An 18,826-nucleotide genomic window follows, 5' to 3' on the forward strand; every position below is an offset into this window, starting at 1 on the left:
CCTGTTCTTTGGACCCCTCCCACCCCTAGCTGCACTAAGGAAGGAATCAGGGCAAGAGCACAGACACAAAGGACACACCTCCAGACTGGTGAAGAAATATCTCCTGCCCCCTGCTGGTAACACAGGTCTGAACTGGGACACTGCATCAACAGTGGTTTGGTTCTGTAGATAGGAAAAAGGAAGCTTACATATCTGCTGGCAGAGACGGACTTTTTCTGAAGGCTCCCACCTCTGGCCAGCCTTCCTCCTGCTGAAGCCAACCACTAATCCACCTAAAGGAAATCTCAGTCTTGACTTTTTCTAGATACCTTGAGTCAGAACAAAGGTGAAAAAGAAAAGTTATTGGAGACTCAAACAGCACACCCAGCCAGGTCTATCCCGGGTCTGTCCCCCAACAACAGCAGGAGTCGCCACAAACACACACTAACTGGGTATCAGTTTTTAAAACTTTTTTTATTTTTTAATTTTTTTTTTAGTTTTTATTTTATATTATCTACAAAGTAAAAGTTTTCCCTTAACTTAAAAGTTGAACCACTGTAGACAGTGATTGCCTCATCAAACTTGATTTATAAATAATAATCCGTCAGTTTGGCGGTAAGAATTTACTGAACTTCGGTCAAGTTTAGTAAAAGGGCGTTCCAAGTCTTGATTTTTTTTTTTTAAGCGGTAATAGCAGCAAGAATCACTCTTGTTACTTCTTTTGCTAGCTGATGTGTTCATGACTCTCAAGGGCCATTAAAAAATAAATAACTTCCAGTTTCAGCAAGCAGAGCTGGGTACTTGCGGGACCCTGCAACAGCACATGGAATTATGGAACAGCCACAGTCCCTACATGCCTCTACTCGGTCCAGAACATCCTCCACTGCAAGTGAACTGTTAGCATTCCTATCGGATGTTAAATCAGTGTATCTTTTTAAAAAACAAAATAAATGAAGTTCTAGTTTTCTGTGCTTCCAGTTGGCAGAAGCAGTAGAAGGGAGGAAGGAATTTGGCCTTTCGGTTCCTCCAGGGCAGCTTTACAACTGCTGTTGGTGGTGGGCTTGTACTGTAAAAAAGAAAAGTGGCTATTTAAACAGAACACAGGCACCACTGCCCACCAGCCTAGTGTCTGCAGCACATGACTGCCAACTGCTCTTGTGCTAGCTTGAGTAAGACTGGAGGTTTAATGCTGGGTCCCCCTCCCCACAGCTGCAGCCAAGGTGGGACTGGGGAGGGAAGGGGGTGAGGAGAAACAAACCAGTCAGACGTAAAAACCACTTCAGATACAAGTCCTGGACTTGCTGCTTGTGGGGCAGGAGCACAGGCCTTCACACCCCCCCCCCCACTAATGCTAGCCAAGCACCAATACTTTCCAAGTCACAGGGGCGACAGGTGTTGCTACAGCAGCCATCCAGTACAAGACATCATGGGTGTCCTGTGTCCTGGGCACAGGTTGGGGCTAAAACTACACTCAAACCAGTCCGCACACAGCTCATCAGTGTTCTCCAAGCTACAATCAAACTCGGCCATGGGCATAAACCCCCCACGTCAGCCTATAGGGACTCAGGAAGGAACACGCTTGCCCTGTCCAGCCTGTCATACATAACCAGGAAGGCCAACTGAGTCCTCGGCATGCATCAGCTACCCAGAATGAGGCTGCTGCTTTTCAAGCCAACCCTGATACCAGCAGAACACACACAGACTCAGCTCCGGAGGCCCTGAGACCTGATGCTCCCTGACCATCACAATCCCTCCTGAGCACACTTGGACGGGCCTTGCTAGTCAGGTTTGGAGCCTGAAGCACTGGTCCTGCCTGCCATTCTACCTGTGCGAGCAGAATGCTCGGGGTGCCCCGGCGGCCCCTGCACACACACGCCTCACCTGAAGGGTGCGTCATATAGGGGAAATGCGCTGTTGTCGAGACTGGAATGGGCTGTAGTGCACTTTGAGCGAGGGCGGCCTGGGGACCGCCGGGTGGCTGTGTCGTCATTAGCATCATTGGCGCATGGGCAGTTGGATGAGAAGGAACCATTCCTGACTGTACATGAGCCTGAAACAGAGAGCTCTTTTACGCATACAGGCAACATCTCCGTCTTAAACAACAAGTCAACTGTTCCTTTCATTGGACTGGGACTCAAGAAAGGGCAAGATGGAGTCCTTGAGGCAGATCCTGTAGGGCTCGGACAGGGAAATTGGCCACAGCCTCCTAGTCCCCAGTATCTGCTCACAGATTATCACACAGGGCAAGATCTTCACCAAGAGCAAGCCTCTATTGGGGCAGGAGGGGCACTTTCTTAACTTGCTATGGCACAGGGCCAAAGAAAGACATCAATGTCCTTTTCAAGTCAGAAAGCAACTAACAAGGAAGGGCCTGTGAGGAGACTGCCTCCCCAGCACCCTAAGCAGCTTCCTGACTCTCTCCTCTTCCGCCCTCCCCCAGTTGTTATGGGTTCCCCAGAAATAGGGTGAAGCAGCACTCAGGCCCCTTACTATAAAAGCTTAGCTGATGGAGCAAAGTTAATGGCTCCAATGAGATGATAGTGATCTGAGTTGGGTCAGCCTGGTGCTCTGTACCAAGTGGCAACAACTTTGTTAGAAAAGTGATGTTGGCTGACCGGTTGGTGAGCTCAACCTCGTCTCTGCAGGGAGTGGGCAGAGCAGGAAGAGGCTGCTTCCTGCCTCCCATCCTGTGCATTGCTCTAGACCATCACCCCAGCGAAGCACTGGTTCACACCTTCAAACAGGCCCATGGCTCTCTGCTTTCCCTATGTTAGCCTCTTACTCTTTCTTCAAACAGACAAGCGAGGTTTGGGGTGAGCCCATCTTACACGTAACTTCACAGCCTCTGCTAGACACTTACAGGACCCTGACTCTCTTAATCTCACTCCACCAAAACACACTGACCAAACTGACTCCCCTCCCCACTGTCACCAGCCAATCAACAGGAGTATTTCCTACTACACACCCTTAGCTCTAGGGGAAAGACACCTAGTAACAAACTAGCCTTCTACAGAGACCCACCAACTGCACAGCATCTCTAGCTCACACCTTGCCAAAGCCTCAGTGGCACACTGTGACAGGAAATGGAGTCATTCAGTAACCCTAAGTGAGACCTGTCTCAAGGAGCTGCAATCAAAGTAGCAGAGAGACACCTGATGCAGCCACCTCACACTAAGAGTCATAGAGGCATCCCCTGGCCCTGGGCTGCCCTGGAGCTTCAGTTACACTACACCACAGACCAAGGCCAAGCGCTCATGAAGCACAACACAGAATTGCAGCAGATAGAGGGTAACCAGGCAAACAACTGAGACACGTCTCGGAATTCATGTGACTAACATTCAAGCTAACAGGCCCAGTGCAGTCACCTCAGAGAGCTGAGAACCATTAAAAGGCTGCCTGCCATCCCTGCCAAGCTCCCGTGTGTGCGTGTGTAGAGGTGTCTGTATGTGTACACATATACACATAGTGGTTAAGCTAGAAAGACGTAGCAAAGCAGACACAGAAAGGAAAGGACTGGGGTGCATTCCAGACTCAGTTTTAAGGTCTCAGCTGGGAAATGCTAAATCACAAGTTCACTGATCCCATCACAAAACCATAGCAACATTCATTGAGGGCCAGAAGATCACGTACTAAGCAGGGAGGGGAGACAAGCAGATGGCACCACACATGGGGTTTCCTGGCTCGGGGAGCATCTGGCTCCTTGCTGCTTATCTGACAACCACCATACCCTACGTGGCCTTCACAGAAACTTGGCTAGTGCTGGTTTACCTGAGGTACGTGGGCCATGTGCGGAGGGGTGGTATATGCCGGCTGAACATGAGAAGGATGGATGGTGAAGACTGTTTGTTGTGCTGCTGGGAAACTGCTCTGTGGAGACTGTGTATTAGAGGCAGGTGTCATGGAAGGTGGGGTTGGTGCCAGCCCAGCGTGGTAAATGGCTGACTGCTGCTGTGGACTGGCCAGATGAAGCGCTTGGGCGGCCTGGTGCTGATGGTGCTGCAAAGCAACGGGAAACTTCTTTATTGAGAAGCCAGTAGGATCAGAGCTTCACATCATTGAAAGCAGCATTAGCCCCACCCCCACCCCAGCCATGCCCAGGGAGGTGCAAGAGAAGAGCGAGGGCCATCTGTCCAGATGGCCTTTTCTGGGTTCTCAAGCCCAAGTCTCAGCCTGGCAGTTACAGGTCCAAACAGGTAGAGGTGGAGCAACTGACAAGATTATCAGACCATCAACTGCCCCACTAGCAAATGCGACTAAAGAAACCAAGAGGTAGTTGGGCAGAGGCTGAGTTCAAGGCCAGCCTAGTCTACAAGAGCTAGTTCCAGGACAGACTGCAAAAGGTACAGAGTTCTAGTCTGGACTGTAACACAGAGAAATTCTGTCTCAACCCCCCCCCCCCCCCACACACACACACAAAGACAAACAGGAAGGCAGCATTATTGAGTGACTTCAGGAATAAAATCCCAGACAGAATTTTAAGACTTAATAAAGAACTTTAAGCTAAAGGCTTTTCCACACTCCTGTTTCTGGTATTTACCCTTAGGGTATGGCTTACTTGACATTTTCAAAGCCTCCTCTGTAACCTCAACTACTTGCAGCTGCCTTTTACATCCTGATCAGATAGAGACCTTTAGGTAGCAGGGACAAGGAAGCAGCTGTGCATACACAGATCACATCTCTCCTTACCTGAACAGGACTGGGTGCAGGATGACTTCCACCATGCTGGCTTTGTTGCTGTCCAGTGGGAGTGGCCGAAGGCTGAGGGTGGGGCGTGTGTGGATGCAGGGTGGCACTAGGATGCGCATACTGCTGAGCAAGGGAGCCCGTGGAAACTGAGGCAAAAGGAATGTGTACAATTGATACATATTGATGACCAATGCCAGCCTGCTTGCCTCACTGAATGCTTCCAAGACCACTACAATCTAACCCATGCCACTGGCATTCTCTGCAGCCATTTATAACAGGCACAGCCTGGAAAATAGATTTAAGGGCTCTGTTTAACAAGGCTAGCATTTAATTCACATATTACATCAACACCGAGTTAATTTGAATTTACTCAAAATAGTACATTTCTCTTGGAGGTAGAAACAATTTCAAAAATCATTCTGGCTAACACGAAGAGAGATGCTGCCTCTCAATGCCATCATCTGGCTACCCTCACCATGCTACTGTCCTGTGTTCTCAGTGCCCACATCGGTGAAGCTAGGGACAAGGACAAGGTCATTGCCATCTCAGTCACAGCATCCATTCCACTCCTGCTTCCTACTGACCAGCTCTTAATAAACCCGAGATAAAACTGCCACCCCATACTGTTTGCTAGAGTAATTATCAAAGGAAACATGATGAGCCCATTAAAATGTGATCACAAAGACCAAGACCAAAGGCAGCTCTTTATCCGTCTAGTACAGGCCCACCTTGGTACCAAACAAGATCAAGTACCATGCCTTTCATAACAGTAGGCTGAGCATGAAAAGCCTGGGAAGGCCTCACAGCTCCTGTGACTCTGGACAACTCATGGGTTCAAACTTGAACAGTGGGCAGAAGATGGATGGAGTGCTCTGAAGGCATAGGTCGACCAGCGTCAGACCTTAGCCCTCCACAACCACGCTGTCACACATAGATGCTTGTCACACCATGTTCATGGTCTTCAGATAATATGTCAGCAAACACGGAGTGTGGCAGAGAAGCAAAAACAGGGTCAGCAAAGCTGCTAACAATGGCCAGCATGGAGTACTCTACTCTGGCTGTGTACCACCTCAGTGACATAGAGGGTTACGGATAATAAACAGTCCTGAGATGTGTGACAGTACTCTATTCCCAACAATAAATGCATCTTAGAGGGCAAAACAGAATGCCAGGGCTGGGATGACCTCTACATCAAACCACCAAGGTCACAGCTGTCACCAATGTTCCTTAGTATCCAGGTGAGACTGATGGAGGTGGTTTTGTTTAGATCCTAGTCAAGCTTCCTAGACTGTAAGAGCCAACAGACATGATAACAAGAAAACCACGGCACCCTAATCTCAAGTGTTTTCAACGTGATGGTTTTCTGTAAAGTAGGAAGTCTCCATTTTCTAACTCACTGGATTGTTAAAAGCCACCTATAACCAGGACAGTACTTAAAGCTACTTTTCTTCTTGCAGACAGAATCGCCTAATGTAGCCCAGGCAGGATGATGAGGACTGATCCACATACATTAAAACCCCATCCACTGTTTATTGTTTCCTTAATAACAATGCTAAATCTAACCAAGGAAAGAAATCCTCAAATTCTATTTATGGAGTTTCATAAAGATAGTTGGTATAGAAGCTCAAGAATTCTGAAATTTCATTAGCCATTAATTCCTAAGTATTCAGAACACAAAAAGATAAAGGGAAAGGCAGAGCTTTGCCCAGAAGGTCCTGAATTCCAGCTCTAGAACAGAAAGAAAAACAACAAATAACTCTGAAGGAAACTAGCAAAATGCTCACTACCTTCACCATGGAAACACAGCCACTGCAGTAACAGTGATGGTGTCCATCAAGTTTCAAAACTAAATCCGTCAAGTGGAAAAATGTAAAAGTCTTGATATTGCCATCTGGAAAGAGAATTAATTTTTATTTCTTTCTTTTTCTTTCATACCCCAAAATAGCCTGGAACCCATCATATCCCCTGACTGCATCAAACTGTACATCTCAGCCAGGACGAAATAGCTTTACTACCAACTCACGTTATGTTGAGAATCGAAGCCAGAGCATCCTGCATACTAAGTGCACAGTCTACCACGGAGTTAACACCCTTAGCCACATTCGTAGAAGTTAGTAATTAATTAGAAAGAGGGCCTAATGAAGCCTGAACTCTCATTATATAGCTCAGGAAGACCTTGAACTTCTAGGAGACCCTCTCGCTCAGCTTCTCACATGATGGGGTTATGATTTTATTACTACATCCAGTTTTTATTTTTATATACAAGATGGGTCTTGCTACATTGGCTAGTCCCAAACTCTTAGGCTCAACTAAACGTCCTGCTTTGGTTTCCTGAATAGGCTAAACATATGCCATGCCCAACTTTAACTATGCACTTATACTAATCTTAAAATTATTACTACTAGGGAGGGGGACAAATTATTACTACAGGGGAGGGGGAGGGAAATGGGAGGCAGTGGCGAGGAAGAGGCAGAAATCTTTAATAAATAAATAATAAAAAATTATTACTACTGCTGTGTGTATGTCAGGAGGTGAGAGTGGAGGAATGTGGCAGGTTCTCTACCTTTATGTGGATTATGGAGCTTGAACTCCAGTTGCCAGGCTTGTATGCACTTTTTTTTTTAAGCCACTGAGCCATCTTGCTGGCCCTATATATACATCTTTTAAAAAGATTTATTTTTATTGTATGCATGTATTTTGCCTGTATGTAAGTTAGTCTGTGTAACACATGTGTGCAGTGCCCACAGAGACCGGAAGAGAACATTGGATCCCCTGAACTATAGTTACAGATGGTTATGAGGGGTCATGTGGGTGCTGGGAACCAAACTCTTATATTTTTTGTTGTGAGCCTAGCCTTTACTGGCTGAGCCATCTCTCCAGCACAGGCCCTTAATTCTTAACACTAAGCTATCTCTCCAGGCCCACAATTAAGCATTTTAACAAAGTGTCTCTGTAGTGTGAGTGTTCTAATTTGGACAATCTGCATGCATAGCTCCAATGCTGTGAGGAACCCACACAGGCTTTGTCTATAAAACTCCAAACTGGCCGGGCAGTGGTGGCACACGCCTTTAATCCCAGCACCCGGGAGGCCAGAGACAGGAGGATCTCTGTGAGTTTGAGACCAGCCTGGTCTACAAGAGCTAGTTCCAGGACAGGTCCCAAAGCCACAGAGAAACCCTGTCTCGAAAAACAAACAAACAAAACAAAACCAAAAACAAACAAACAAAAAAACCCAACAAAACCCCTCCAAACTGAAACAGAGCTCCCCTTCCTCCTAAATACCAAGTAACACGTCCTTAGAAGTAAAAGCCAGAGCTGGGAGAAGCACAACAAAGCTGCAAGCAGCACCTTTAGAAGGAGCACTAGAAATGTTTTCATCTGCTTATTTTCTGACTCACAGTCCAAAACAAGCACCTTCTAAAGTAATTTTTTCCCCTTGCATACAAAGAGAGAAACTGGGGAAACAGGAACCTCATACAGGCACTCCACACTAACAGCAAAGTTAAAGCAAGGAGAGGGGAATTATAAAAATACGGGAAAAACAGTTAAAAGGGTACAGATGGGTGCAAGAAGCAGAATATGGTAAACAAGAGCAGAATTCAAGGAGGGTGAAGAACAGGGGTTTCAGCTAAGGAAAGGATTAAATGGTTTCTGCTATATAGACCAAGTTAATTTAACTACCTGGGAAGTTAAAAAGACAATCCTCTTAGAAGTTCTGAAATGGCTATCACCAGCTAACCCACTACTTACAAAGCTTGAGCAGCCTCATGAGAGCTGGGTGAGATGAGGACGAAGTGTTCCTTGACGTAAGTATTTAACATTCTAAACATGCCATTAGTCAAAAAATTTTAACATTAATCACATTTCAAAACCAGTCTCCTAAATTAAGATGTTAAGAGAAGCAAGTTCAGTCCATATGGCCACATGTTTAACCTGTGAACAGATTCTGTCATTTTGCCCTTGGATGCACAAATCATTGGTGATCACCAGCACTGGAAAACAACACTGAGAACAAGTAGAGCGCGATCCTCCAACTTCAACACTAGTTCCGAAAAGGGGATAAGAGACAACTAACTAAACCAGGGCAAAATGGAAGTGGAATAGGTGTAGAACGCTGTGGCACCTAAAATCCCCACTAACAGCTGTTGGTTCTCGTGCTGATTCCTTTCAGGAGGAAGTTATGCTCAGGCTATTAGTGCTAAGGGATGATGATTGAGGCTCTCAGCCATTTACAGGAAAATGGCTGCAACAGAGATAGCAGGATGGTGAGGGTAACTGCATGTGAGACCTCAAACTGTGTTCTTAAAGCCCTCCTCACGGTACAGTCAAGACTACTTTCCCAAGAGCATAAAGGACTCCATTTGTTAACTTATCCCAGGCACCAAAAACATGGCAGCTAATTTTGGATACCAAGGCTTGGTACAATTAATTAAAATTTTAGGTCAAAATGTTTTCAAAACCCAGTATCTGATGATTAGTAGTCATTTCAAAATAACTCAGAATTTAGTCCTTAGTATAACAAGTTAAATCTCAGTGTTCTCTAGAACTCAGGTTTCATAGAAGTGACACCAGCAGCATACATTTCTCAAGGGCCTCTACTACCAAAGTCCATGATCTGCTTTATTTTAAAACACTGCCCCCAAATTAGGGAAAATCCATCGACCAAGTTTATGTATGGAATAAGGCGGTCTAGACCTCATACTGCTGGCTTTGAGGCCTGAGCTTCCAGAGGCCTTCTCATGCTGAAGGAAGTTCTAGACACCCCTACCACATCTGCTCCAAGCACTCTAAGCCTCTAGGCATGCAAAGAGGGACAAGACGGGCCTGTCTCTCCAAGTACCTCATCCACCCTTTGCTATGGGAACCCCAGTGAGGACACTTCTCGGTCTTGCCAGAACACTACAAATTAGTGCTTTAAGCTTTAAACTAGACTTGTAGCTTGATATAAAATAGTATTAGTTGTTCAGAAAGTTTCCTTGAATGAGGTGTTGCCCGCACAGTTACATTCTTACTTTGTATATAAAAACTGTTTCCCGAAACAAATCAGCCTGTCTTTGTACCCAACCTTATTAAGATGGGTCAGTTCATCTGTCAATCTCTGAATTATACAAAAACAGCCACAATTCTTTTTGTTTTTATACTAGGGAATGAATTCAGGGTCTAGTGCATGCTAGGGCAAGTATTCTACCACTGGATCACATCCCCAGCCCCGACATGCATACTTTGATTCTGTCTAGCAGAAGGAAAATATTCTCCAACAAGTTAGCTACATGTATCCCTTAGTGTTTACTGTGTAATTAAAATTAGTATAAAAAACCCAACTCACTGGCAAAGTAGAAAGAAGGGCTTGTCTCCTTGTTGTATGGTAATTTGGGACATGCTGAATTTGGGAAATAGAAAGGTAAATTAGCCTCTTGAGGTGTGCATTCCTGATGTTCTGGAAAGGCCGACATATTCAGTGATCTTTTGCATTCACGCACGGTTCACTCTGACAGGGGTGACCAGCACTGTAAATAAGCATTGCTGCAGAGATTTACAAGCGAACAGGACTGAACCGGAAGGCTTTCCTTCTGTACTGAGGGAGCAAGTCCACACGCTGACTTGCTTAAATAAAAAGAATAAGATTATTATCTGATATAGAATCATTAACTGATAAAAAAAAGACGAACATGGCATCCATCAAACAGCCTTGATATAAGCAATGTACTGAGATAATACAATGTTTCAGCTAATTCATAATACGCAATTTTCCACAGCAACACAAATGTCATCACAGGCCCCTGATAGTGAATCTCAAGGTTCATGATATAAAAATATAAACACAAGTATTACACCATTTCTTATTAAAACGTGCCAGTATAAAAAGGGCATAATTAAAGCACCTGAGAGAATGTACCCCAACATTAACAATTGGTTGTCAGGCAGACAGATGATGAGAAACTTATTTGTTTATTATACTTAAAATTTATCTGCTTTAAACCACATGTCAAAAGTATTTAGCTTGGTTTAGCTATGCACACCTCTAATCTCAGCCTGGTGTACATAGCAAGTTCCAGGCTAGCCAGGGCTACATAAAAGACCATCTTTTTGGTGAAGTGGAGGTGGAGAGAGGAAGAGCACATTCACTTCTTCTGGCTGCCTTTGCACTGTTTCTGAAAATGAACCCATTGCTGAAATACAAACTCAGATGAGCAGGAGCCTGAATGTGAGGAGGTCAGAAATTAAAGTCACTTCTTAGGAGGCAGAGGCAGCAAGATGAGGTGTTAACAGAAGTCCTTTCTTAAAAAGAGTACAAGGTTAGCTGGGTGGTGGCGGCACACGCCTTTAAACTGCATTCAGGAAGCAGACAGGTGAATGGATCTCTTAAGTTCGAGACCAGCCTGGTCTACAAAGTGAGTATCAGGATAGGCGTCAAAATTACACAGAGAAACTCTGTGTCAAGAAACCAAGAGTACAAGGTCACACATGATGTAATCTCCTTATCATAAAGGTCCTTGACTTGACTACACCAGTAACCACCAACAAAAAGGAGATGTGAGATTAGCATCAACAACTGGGGCAAAGCACCACAACATCACAATCTCGAGTTAGCCAGAAGTCAACCTAATTCAAATATTTGATTTCTTGAGTTATATAAAATACATACTTTTCAAAAGAAATAAACGTAAAATTAGCATTCCCATACAGCAGTTTTCAAACAGTATTTTGGTATAACTGACCAGAGGAAGAGCCAAACTAACTGAAATTACTGGCAAGGTATTGACAAACTTGTATGAACAGATTGAAAAATCACTTATTATTGCCCAAAAGAAAAAAAATGAGAGAAAAAAAAACCAAACAATTAACTGCCTAGTGTGCTTTTTAGGAGCTGTACGATAAAGGCAAATCCAGATGAGCAGTCCCACCCGCCTACAAGCAGGCAGCTTCTGCAGCCTCACACTGGCCAGGCGACAATGGCTGTTCCTAAAATGAAAACTTCAGCTCAAGAGTTTCCTCTTAATCCAAAGGGGAGGGAGCATGCCAGAAAAAAGGAGGACCTCTTCTGAATCTGTGGTAACCACAACTGTCCACAATCTAACCAGCTTGTCAATCAAGCCTTTAACAAGCTGGAAAATTGCAGAAAAGCATGCCAGCTGCAGGAATGCCAGCAAGAGGATCACCAGAACCTTTCCATACAAGGGCTGATATAGTCCCAGGGATCACACACTGAACACACATAGAAGGATATATCATGATGAAACAGAAACCAGGCCAGTGTGTCACTTTATAAATCAAATAACCAGGAGGCTTTTAAGACAGGTTATTCTATGCCACCCAGGGTCTCTGAACTTCTAATCCTCCTTTTTTCCTGGTGTCCACAGGACTGAGATTTACACGCTCACCATGCCAGGAAAACAGACGGACTTCTTGAAAGCACAGCAATTACCCTATCTGTTATTCTAAACACCTAATGCATGATACAATAATAATTGAAAACCTGTAATTATTTTGAACAAGCAGACTTCAGACTTTTATAAAGGCAAATGTTTTCCATAGCATATATCTTAACTACTAATGAACCCTGGTGGCAGGAGTGCAATAGCTCAAATGCATGCTTGGGATTACAAATACAGGGAGAGCACTCAGGCTGCCCAACCCTAGTCTTAATCAGCCACCATAATGTTGCAACCATCAAGAAGGATAGAACCTATAGACCTAACAATCCTGTATATGCTCAATTAAGGCATCAAAACTAAAAAGATTAGAAACATAATGTCTGTACATCTCCACACATTTATAATCATATTCCTATATGGTATACTTCTCAACTGTATAAATAAGCGATACTCATTTAATACTCAAATACACTGAAATGTCACTATGAAACTAATTATGTGCCTTGTTTGTTATAGTGTCATCTAAAGCTAGAGTATTCAAGGTGCATCGTAAGAAGCATGCAAGCATGTTGTAAGGTGGTCTAACAACTATGTGATGATGTGGAAGTAGGAATGACAGCACATCCTTTCCTGCAAGGCTTAGGCAGGGTACGTGGAATGACCAGGGTAGAAAGGAAGGCACCTCTCTTCTACAAAGATATTCTCTATTACATTATTATCCTCCCCCCACCCCCTTTCTGGAACAGGGTCTCACTATGTAGCCCTGGCTGTTCTGGAACTCACTCTGTGGACCAGGATGGCCTCAAATTCAGAGAATTTGCCTGCCTTTGCCTTGTGTTAGGTGCTGGGATTAAAGGTGTGTGCCACCATACTCTTGGCTCACGTCACTTTAAAAAAAAGATTTATTTACTTATTATATATAGTGTTCTGCCTGAATGTATGCCTGTGGGCCAGAGGAGGACACCAGATCTCATTACAGATGGTTTTGAGCCACCACGTGGGTGCTGGGAATTGAACACAGGACCTCTGGAAGTTCAGTCAGTGCTCTTAATCACTGAGCCATCTCTCTAGCCTGGCTCATGTCATTTTTTTAAAGAAGGAGAAACATGTCAAGACAGAGATATTGCATGTACAAAGTAGAATAAGACTGCTGATAATATGAGTCATTTGTTTTTTTGTTTTTTTTCAATAACACATGCTAATGCTGCTGCTCATTTATTTATTTATTTATTTATTTATTTATTTATTTATTATGTATACAATATTCTATCTGTGTGCATGTCTGCAGGCCAGAAGAGGGCACCAGACCTCTTTACAGATGGTTGTGAGCCACCATGTGGTTGCTGGGAATTGAACTCAGGACCTTTGGAAGAGCAGGCAATGCTCTTAACCACTGAGCCATCTCTCCAGCCCGAGTCATTTGTTTTTAAGACTCTCAATGCCACAGTCAGGTTACTTCTTCTTGTTTCTGAGGTAGGGTCTATGTTGCCCAGGCTTGTCTCTATCCTCCCACTCCAGTAGGCAGGATACAGAATCACAGCACCATATCTATCTCAGGGTATTCCTAAACAGAGTATCTTTACAGAGCTTCAAAACAAATACAGTCATACACACACAAAAGACAATAAAATGTTTCCTACCATACATGGCATGCGTCTGCTCATGGGCCCCGAACTGAGTTGCCGAGGAAGATACTAAACCAGGCTGTGCATGTGCTGGTGGTGCCATCATTCTGGCATTACCCTGTATGACAGGGCTGTACACATGAGGATGCTGTATTTAGACAAAAAAAAAAAAAAAAAAAAAAAAAAAAAAAAGGAAGAAAAGAATATTATACCAAAACAAACCATGTGGATTTTAGTTAATATTCTTTTTCTAATGATTCATTTTGTGTTGGGGTGTGTGTGTGTGTGTGCGCGCACACACGCATTCTTGTCTGTCTTGGTGCTTGAAGAGGCCAGAATAAGGCTTCAGATCCCCTAGACCTGGAGTTCCAGGAGGCTGTGAACTGCCATGTGGGAACAAACCTGGGTCCTCTCAAGAGCAGAAAGTGCTCCTCACAACTGAGCCATAACTCCAGCACAGTTAGTTCCAATGCCAACGTTCACAGTTTCCAGAAACACTTCAGAGTTCTAAAGTCTTCTCTGGATGCTTCCTTTTGAAATTCTTTTTTTTTAAATTTATGATCTATTTATTTTATGTATGTGCCTACTTATCTGTTTGTGCAGGTGCCCATGGACACCAAAAGAGGGTATCAGATCTCTGAAATATTCACAGGTGATTGTGAGCCAACCAGAAACGGCTGTTGGACACTGAACCCTTTGTCCTCTCCAAGAGCAGCACAAGCCATCTCCCGACCCGGTTTCCAATGCACCAGGCATGATGTGGTTCACATATGTATATGGCATGCAAAACAATCATATATAAAATAAAATATAAATATAGAAAAAGTTATCATAATTCTTTTTTTTTCAAGACAGGGTTTCTCTGTACTTTTGGAGCCTGTCCTGGAACTAACTCTTGTAGACCAGGCTGGCCTCGAACTTACAGAAATCCACCTGCCTCTGCCTCCTAAGTGCAGGGATTAAAGGCATGCGCCACCACCGCCTGGCAAGTTATTATAATTCTTTTTTTTCCTTTTTTTTTTTTTAAGATTTATTTTATTATGTATACAATGTTCTGCCTGCATGTGTCCTTGCAGGCCAGAAGCTGGCACCAGATTTTATTACAGGTGGTGTGAGCCACCACGAGGTTGCAGGGAATTGAACTCAGGACCTCTGGAAGAACAATCAGTGCTCTTAACACTGAGTCATCTCTCCAGCCCAAGTTATTATAATTCTAACTTGCAGAGATACATATTTAAAAGCCCCCGACACCTTAACTATCTGATATCATAACCACATAAATACATGAACTGTTGAAATGAGAAGTTTTTCTAATAAGTTAAAATCAGAGAGGCCCTTTTGGCCTTACCTGAGACTGATAATGCGGCACATGCTGAACTAGAGGCTGACTGGGAAACTGCTGAGGGCTGTAGGCAACGTACTGAGTGGAGTAAGCGGGCGGGGTGGCTACAATGGGTGGGCCTGCTGCTGAGGCAGGATGCATCATGGTGCTTTGATGATGCTGGTCTTGTCGCTGTTGGGGCATATTTGGTACTGCAGGGAAGAAAAAGAAACACATTACTAGGAAATGAAACCTCCTCAGCACTCAGTATGCATTTGTGTGGTCTACAAGGCTCTGTGTGATTTGACTTTGATCCTGCCTCTTAAAAGCCATCTCACACAACTCCCATCCATCCTCTCGCCACTCTAGACTATTGCCCTAGTCTTAGTCTCAGCAATGTGACTCACCCTTCAGAGTTTAGCTGGTCAACTTCCCCTCACCTGGCTTTCATCTCTAATATAAGACAAACTATCAAGATCGGGGAGGGAAGGAACCGCAGGGAGTGTCTGATACTCCATATTTTAACATGGGTTTTAAGAGGGGCATGGAAGATTCATTTCACAAGAAAAACAATAATGACAAAACTAGCCAATACAAATCCTAAGCCTACCACTCAATTCTTTCTTCACTTTCTATCCTGTTTTATTCTGTCAGAGCCATAATGCTTAGGACCTCGGGAATGCTAAACAAGGGCCCCACCACTGAGCTACATGCCTAGACCAGTCCTCCTTGTTTCACTCAACATCACACACCACCAAATATACCAAGTAGCAGATTTCTAATAATATCCCTTTCCCTCAACGTGTCTTCCATATTCCTACAATGGTTCCTTTCCTAGATTAATGCCAGATAAGAGATGGGAACACCTTCAATCCAACACCCAGGAAGAGGCAAGAGGATCTCCTTGTAGTGCTCACAAAACCCACTGCACCGCCTATGCCTTTCTTCCCACAAATGCCTACTGGCTGCACTGTCACATCTGTTTCTGACATCATGCTAAATGAGGGGAGGAGCTGTGTGCCTCATGAGGGGTATGTCACCAAGAACATAGAACATGGCATATCTCCAAGTCAACAAAATTGAAGAAACTGTGTCTATGTAGTTCTTATTTAAATATTTAAAAAGGGTAGCTGAACATTTAATGACTACTGATATTTATTTTCTCTATTTAGAAAGTATACTTGAAAACAGAACAAAGCAATATAACAAAATTTTCCCCAACACAATACCAACAGTACCCATGTTAAAGGTGCTTAAAAAAATGAATAAATAAAGGTGCTTAAGTACTGCTTAGCTAATGGGATGCTTGTTAGCAGCACAGTCTATCCTCAGTGCCACACAAACCAGCAGAGGTGGCACACACCCGTACTGTGGCACAAGAAAGGTAGAGGCAAGAAGAGCATAAATTCAAGGTCCTCAACTTCTGAGGTTGGTTTGGGATACATAACCCCTACAAAATAAATACATTTAAAGAAAAAAAAAAGGAAGGAAGGAAGAAATAAAGAGAAAGAAAGGAAAATAGTAAAGCAGGCAGGCAGGCAAAAACCAGGGCTAGTCATGCATACCCGACCACTACAAAATTGAATGTATATGTATCTTAGGTTATACTTTACATGGACCACACTTAACATTATTTCATATGTCAGTGGCTCTTAATTAGGAGCAACTCTGTCCAACAGAGACCATGTGGCAGTACCTGGAGACCTTTTAGTTATCACAATCAAGCTAAGGGAAGTGATACTACTAGGGTCTAGTGATAGCCAACAGGCACCCCCAGTCCACAAGGGATTTCTCCTCACTGCAGAAAAAAAATACCAGTCACAAATGGCAATGCTGCCGAGGGTGAGAAAAGTCTACTTTAAGCCTGACATGGTGGTGCAGGCATAAAGTTCAGAACCTAAGTCCAGAAGACAAGATCAGTAATTCAATGCCACACAGCTAGCTACAAAGAGAATGGGAGGCCAGAGACTTGATGACTTTGTTTTATAACAGAGGTATATGAGCCAGGTGGTGGTGGCGCACAGCTTTAACCCCAGCACTTGGGAGGCAGAGGCAGGCGGATCTCTGAGTTCGAGGCTAGCCTGGTCTACAAGAGCTAGTTCCAGGACAGGCTCCAAAGCTACAGAGAAACCCTGTCTCAAAGCCTCCCCCCCCCCCCAAAAAAAAACCCAGAGGTATATGCGTATGTCTGTGATCTAATTTATGTTAATTCTGACTGGCATGTTTTCAAATACAAAGCCACCAGTCTCATAGGATGCATAGAAGGTAAATGTAAATTATGGCAAGGGGAAATTGAGGTGGTTTTATGCAAAGATTCCACTGCCGTGCAAGAAAAAATATCTTTTGTATGGTCTATGGAACTTTACAAGCTAGCACTTGACTTTGTATATTTGAAATACATTAGTAATACCTTTGTCCAGCACCTCAGTTTGTTTAGTAGCAGCACAGCAGTGTATACAGTAACCACTCAGGCAGAGCCAGATGCATTTGCAGGACTTTCTAAGTTATGGCTTAGAAGATACAAACTCGGATACTTCCACAATAATTTAGGAGGCAGAAGCTGAGGAAATGCACATGAGATCCTTCAGTTCTACACAGAACAAGTTTACATTTATTTATCTATCTATTTATAAATTTATTTATTTTTGGTAAGGAATTTACTTAATGGGTATTGGGAAGGGTATAAAGGTAAGGGGTTATGGGGAGAAGAGAGAAAGAGACGGGGGGGCAGAGAAAAAGAGGAAAGAGGATAGGGGAAGGGAGAGGCAGAGGCTGCCTCTTTAGAAGAATGGACAGAGAGAGCAGAACAAGTTTGTTCTTAGATTTCCAACTCCATGAAGGGAAACAATCTCCTCTAGGTTAATTTCTCTCTCTCTCTCTCTCTCTCTCTCTCTCTCTCTCCCTCTCCCTCTCCCTCTCCGCCTCCCTCCCTTCTTCCCTCCCTTTCCTTTCTTCCTTCCTTTCTTTCTTGGGGGGTAGGGTTCAAGACAGGGTTTCTCTGTAGCTTTGGAGCCTGTCCTGGAACTTACTCTGTAGTCAGGCTGGCCTCAAACTCAGATTGGCCTGCCTCTGCCTCCCGAGTGCTGGGATGCTTCTTTAGGTTAATTTCTAATTTAACTGAGAGTCTAGTAAACAATATTAGTTGGACGGGCTAGAGAGATGGCTCAGAGGCTAGAGCATTGCCTTTACCAGAGTTTAATTCCCAGCAACCATCTGTAATGAGGTCTTGTGCCCTCTTTGGCCTGCAGACATACACACAGACAGAATATTGTACACATAATAAATAAATAAATAAATAAATAAATATTTAAAAATATATTAGTTGGAGCTGGGCGGTGGTGGCATACGTCTTTAATCCCAGCACTCAGGAGGATCTCTGAGTTCTAAACCAGCCTGGGCTACTGAGTGAGTTCCAGAACAGGCTCCAAAGCTCCAGAGAAACCCTGTCTTGAAACATAGCCCCCCCCCCAAGTTAGTATGAAATTCCTTAAATTGATGATGCCCAAAGCATACAACACACTGTTTTTTTTTTCTTATCTGTGGAGACAGCTTACAAAGAATGTCAAGTATGTCTGTACTTTTTCAGTTCATGTAAGCTCTACCTCAGGATAATCCAAAGTCTAATGAACTTCAGTTAGAAATTCAAGATGGATGAGAGAAGTATCATTAACTCACAAGCCCTAGTGAATGGCTGGATCTGGGACTACAGTACAGTCCTCAAATGGCAGCTACAACACACAAGGAAGGAGCTATAAGATGCATATGGTATGCACATAACAAGGGGGGTAGATACAGAGTCTCACATAGCTCAAGATGACCTTGAGTTTCTGATCCTCCTG

General features: G+C 43.9%; 1 protein-coding gene across 9 annotated transcripts in view; it reads right to left on the reverse strand.

The window, feature by feature from the left end:
* Window positions 1-434: 434 nt before the first annotated feature.
* Window positions 435-18,826, reverse strand: part of Atxn2 (ataxin 2) — a 92,297-nt gene continuing 73,905 nt past the window's right edge. For 6 of the 9 annotated variants that reach the window (XM_041648272.1, XM_041648273.1, XM_041648268.1 and 3 more), the window contains 7 exons: window positions 15,015-15,199; window positions 13,682-13,814; window positions 9,992-10,045; window positions 4,666-4,811; window positions 3,748-3,975; window positions 1,861-2,029; window positions 435-1,045 (listed from right to left, as the gene is read on the reverse strand). In XM_041648272.1, the coding sequence (XP_041504206.1) occupies window positions 1,017-1,045; window positions 1,861-2,029; window positions 3,748-3,975; window positions 4,666-4,811; window positions 9,992-10,045; window positions 13,682-13,814; window positions 15,015-15,199 (944 nt within the window). In that variant the 3' untranslated portion in view covers window positions 435-1,016. The remainder of the gene's footprint in view (window positions 1,046-1,860; window positions 2,030-3,747; window positions 3,976-4,665; window positions 4,812-9,991; window positions 10,046-13,681; window positions 13,815-15,014; window positions 15,200-18,826) is intronic. The other 3 variants (XM_041648271.1, XM_041648269.1, XM_041648270.1) reach the window with 2 other exon arrangements.

The sequence above is a fragment of the Microtus oregoni genome, unplaced genomic scaffold (assembly GCF_018167655.1).
Source record: "Microtus oregoni isolate MIOR12 unplaced genomic scaffold, Mior012 000003F_ref0000135, whole genome shotgun sequence".
Lineage (NCBI taxonomy): Eukaryota > Metazoa > Chordata > Mammalia > Rodentia > Cricetidae > Microtus > Microtus oregoni.